The sequence below is a fragment of the Olea europaea genome, unplaced genomic scaffold (genome assembly GCF_002742605.1).
Source record: "Olea europaea var. sylvestris unplaced genomic scaffold, O_europaea_v1 scaffold5696, whole genome shotgun sequence".
Lineage (NCBI taxonomy): Eukaryota > Viridiplantae > Streptophyta > Magnoliopsida > Lamiales > Oleaceae > Olea > Olea europaea.
Window position 1 is genome coordinate 10,508 of NW_019264033.1, and position 2,726 is coordinate 13,233.

Sequence of the window (2,726 nt, forward strand, 5' to 3'; positions counted from 1 at the left end):
AGTTATATGTGAAGACTATGTAAAACAAAAACACATATGGCTATCAATGAATGCATAAAGCAGATGTTCAAGTTAGTTTCAATGCTGAAGGAGAAAATAGGGCATGTTTCGCTAAGCTTAAAAGCAAGTAAAAATTTTACCATTTTGTAACTATTACCTTACTGCAGAATAACAGAATATGTACCTATTTCCAACTTTCACCAAAACACCTATATTATTGATTTACTTATGTGTGATGTTCTTCATTCCTCATCAACATTGACATCACATGAACCTAGTAAACAACCCGGCCAAGACGAGGAATATCATTATTTACAGTGATAAAAACGGAAATTTTTTAATTACCAAGTTTTCGTTTTCTTCAACAGCAATAAGCCGATAACGAACCAAATATACAAGAAAAGTTCTCTCAAGCCATTGAAATTATTAATATCTTCCCATTTTGTTACCTGAAATGAGACTTTGAATAACCCCTGAAAAAAACGTGTGTCTTCATGGGATTTACATTGGCATCTACCCATCTTCCCCACGTTGTTAAGGCTTTCCTAAATGCTTCAAGGACATTCAACTCATTGTACACATGGCTGCCTTCTTGATAATAGTCCTTCCTGAAACGTTCGATATTGTTTAGCATACATTAATAGCCACTCGACTACAAAATTGCATAACCGTAATAGAATGATAATGTATACTCAAGTCAGAATAATTTTACCCTTTGGAAGTTTTATCATGAGTCCACCAATGTCCAGTGTTGAAGACTATGAAGTCCGCATTTTTATATTTGTCAGCAGACCTTCCAATTATATCCAGTCGAAGTGTTTCCTTTCTCGTCCTATTTTTGTCTGTGACTTCCCATTCTTGAACCAAGAAAGGAGATACAAAGAACTCTACTGTGCATTTATAATCCTATGAATTATAACAACCCGATGACAGAAAAAGACACATAAGTTGAGATATAGGCGATGATAAAAATCTCATACGGACGAACAAAAATGAATTATTTCAACAACTTACTTCAAATATAAAGGAATAAGAAGCTTCATTTCGAAAATGGTGCCTGCCAAATTCTTCGTAAACTTTACTCTGATCTTTTAAAGAGTTCTTCAGAATGCAAACAAGAGATTCCCACATGTTCCTATTGAGAGAATCGCCAACAAATACTAATCGCTTCCCTCTTAACAATTCGAGCATATTAGGTGCATTCAACCTGGATTTTAGAGTTTAACACTATTAATTTGTCCCAAACATAAAATAAACAAACCATTTGCTCCAAGATAGTTAAATTAACAGCGCGAGTAATAAATACTTATCAATGTCTTTGTACTTATCAATGTCTTTGTAACTGTACAACCAATACAAAGATACTCAGACTTGGTTATCACTTGAAATAAGCATTAGAGTAACTTTAAGCCCTGAAAATCGTCAATTATGCTGAAACCAAGTCGTGGATGTGGAACTGAAGAAGAACTTAAAATGTCAATCAATAAATGTTCAAATGGAAGCCTAATCATAACTTTAAACTCAGTTGTATACTAGGAATTTTATAAATGTATTATTTAGGATTGCATCTGCATTTTCAATCGCGATACAGACTGAAAGGCATGATTTGACCATTATAATCCTCTTTCTTCTCCCGTGGGCGAACTCCTACAAATGAATGTTTGCTCAGGTGTGTTTCTAATTCCGTTTTTGCTTACTGACGATTCTACAAATTAGTGCTGGTTCAATTATAACAAACACAATATGAACTTGGCGAACAATGGATTCAGCAATTACAAAATTCAGAGAAGTTGATTGAATGTACCTTGGAAGGGTGCAACCCTTTGGCTTCCATCTAAGTTGGTGATAGCCATTGTCAGGCCTACCATTTTGAATACAGTTGAATTGCTCATCAATCAATGAACAAGAACCAGGCTTGTACAGTGGATAAGAATCATCTCTCAACCAATGCCCATCAAACATATCACAATTCATCAATGATTTGATTAAATCATCACTTCCTTGTTTTGACGAAACAGTCGAATTGGTAGCATTACTCTTCTTCTTCTTCGTAGAAGAAGTTAAATTCTTGGCCACCCCATTCTCGTTAATTCTGGTGTCTCCATTTCCAGTAACATTTTTTACTCCAGAACCAAAAAATTTCGATGAATTCGCGGTCTGATTCGCAGCCACAGGAGATTTTGCGACCCCAATTGAACTCTGATTCGCCTTCAACTCTTCAGTTTTGCCATTTAACTGTTTACTTTGAGTCTGATTTTTGAGAATTGAAGAGCCTTTATTCAGTTCAGAAGAAGACTTGGACGGTGAAGTAGTATTAACAATCTGTTTAGCAGGAGGCTCCTTGGGCAAAACTGTAGTATTATTTTTCTCCAAAACTTCAACTTTGTCATTTGTTTCTTGATTTTGCGTCTGGTTTTTGACGACGTCTGGCTCTCTATTCAGATTGGGAGGTTGCAAATTGGTGTTTTTAGATCTGTTTTCAGGATTGTGAACCTGGGTTGAGGAATTTGGGAAAAAATAAGAGAAAATTGAAGAAAAGTGAGATCTATAAGAATCGTCAGATAAAATTGACGATTTTGAAGTGGTAGTGGAAGTGAAAATGTTAGTGAACCAGGGAGAAGAAGAGTTTGAAGAGGGAGCAAAAGCAAGAAAAATGGTAAAGCCAATAAAAACAAACACAAATCCATATGCAACAGTTCTTTTGGTTTTTTGAAGAGAGAAATGGC

General features: G+C 35.3%; 1 protein-coding gene across 1 annotated transcript; it reads right to left on the reverse strand.

Moving 5' to 3' along the window:
* Positions 1–6: 6 nt before the first annotated feature.
* On the reverse strand, positions 7–2,721 carry LOC111389210 (protein trichome birefringence-like; the record flags this gene model as incomplete). Its single annotated transcript, XM_023014100.1, has 5 exons — positions 7–274; positions 450–608; positions 713–906; positions 1,015–1,207; positions 1,805–2,721. Coding segments are annotated over 5 exons (1,473 nt in total), but the record flags the coding sequence as incomplete, so codon positions are not given.
* Between the last annotated feature and the right edge of the window lie 5 nt (positions 2,722–2,726).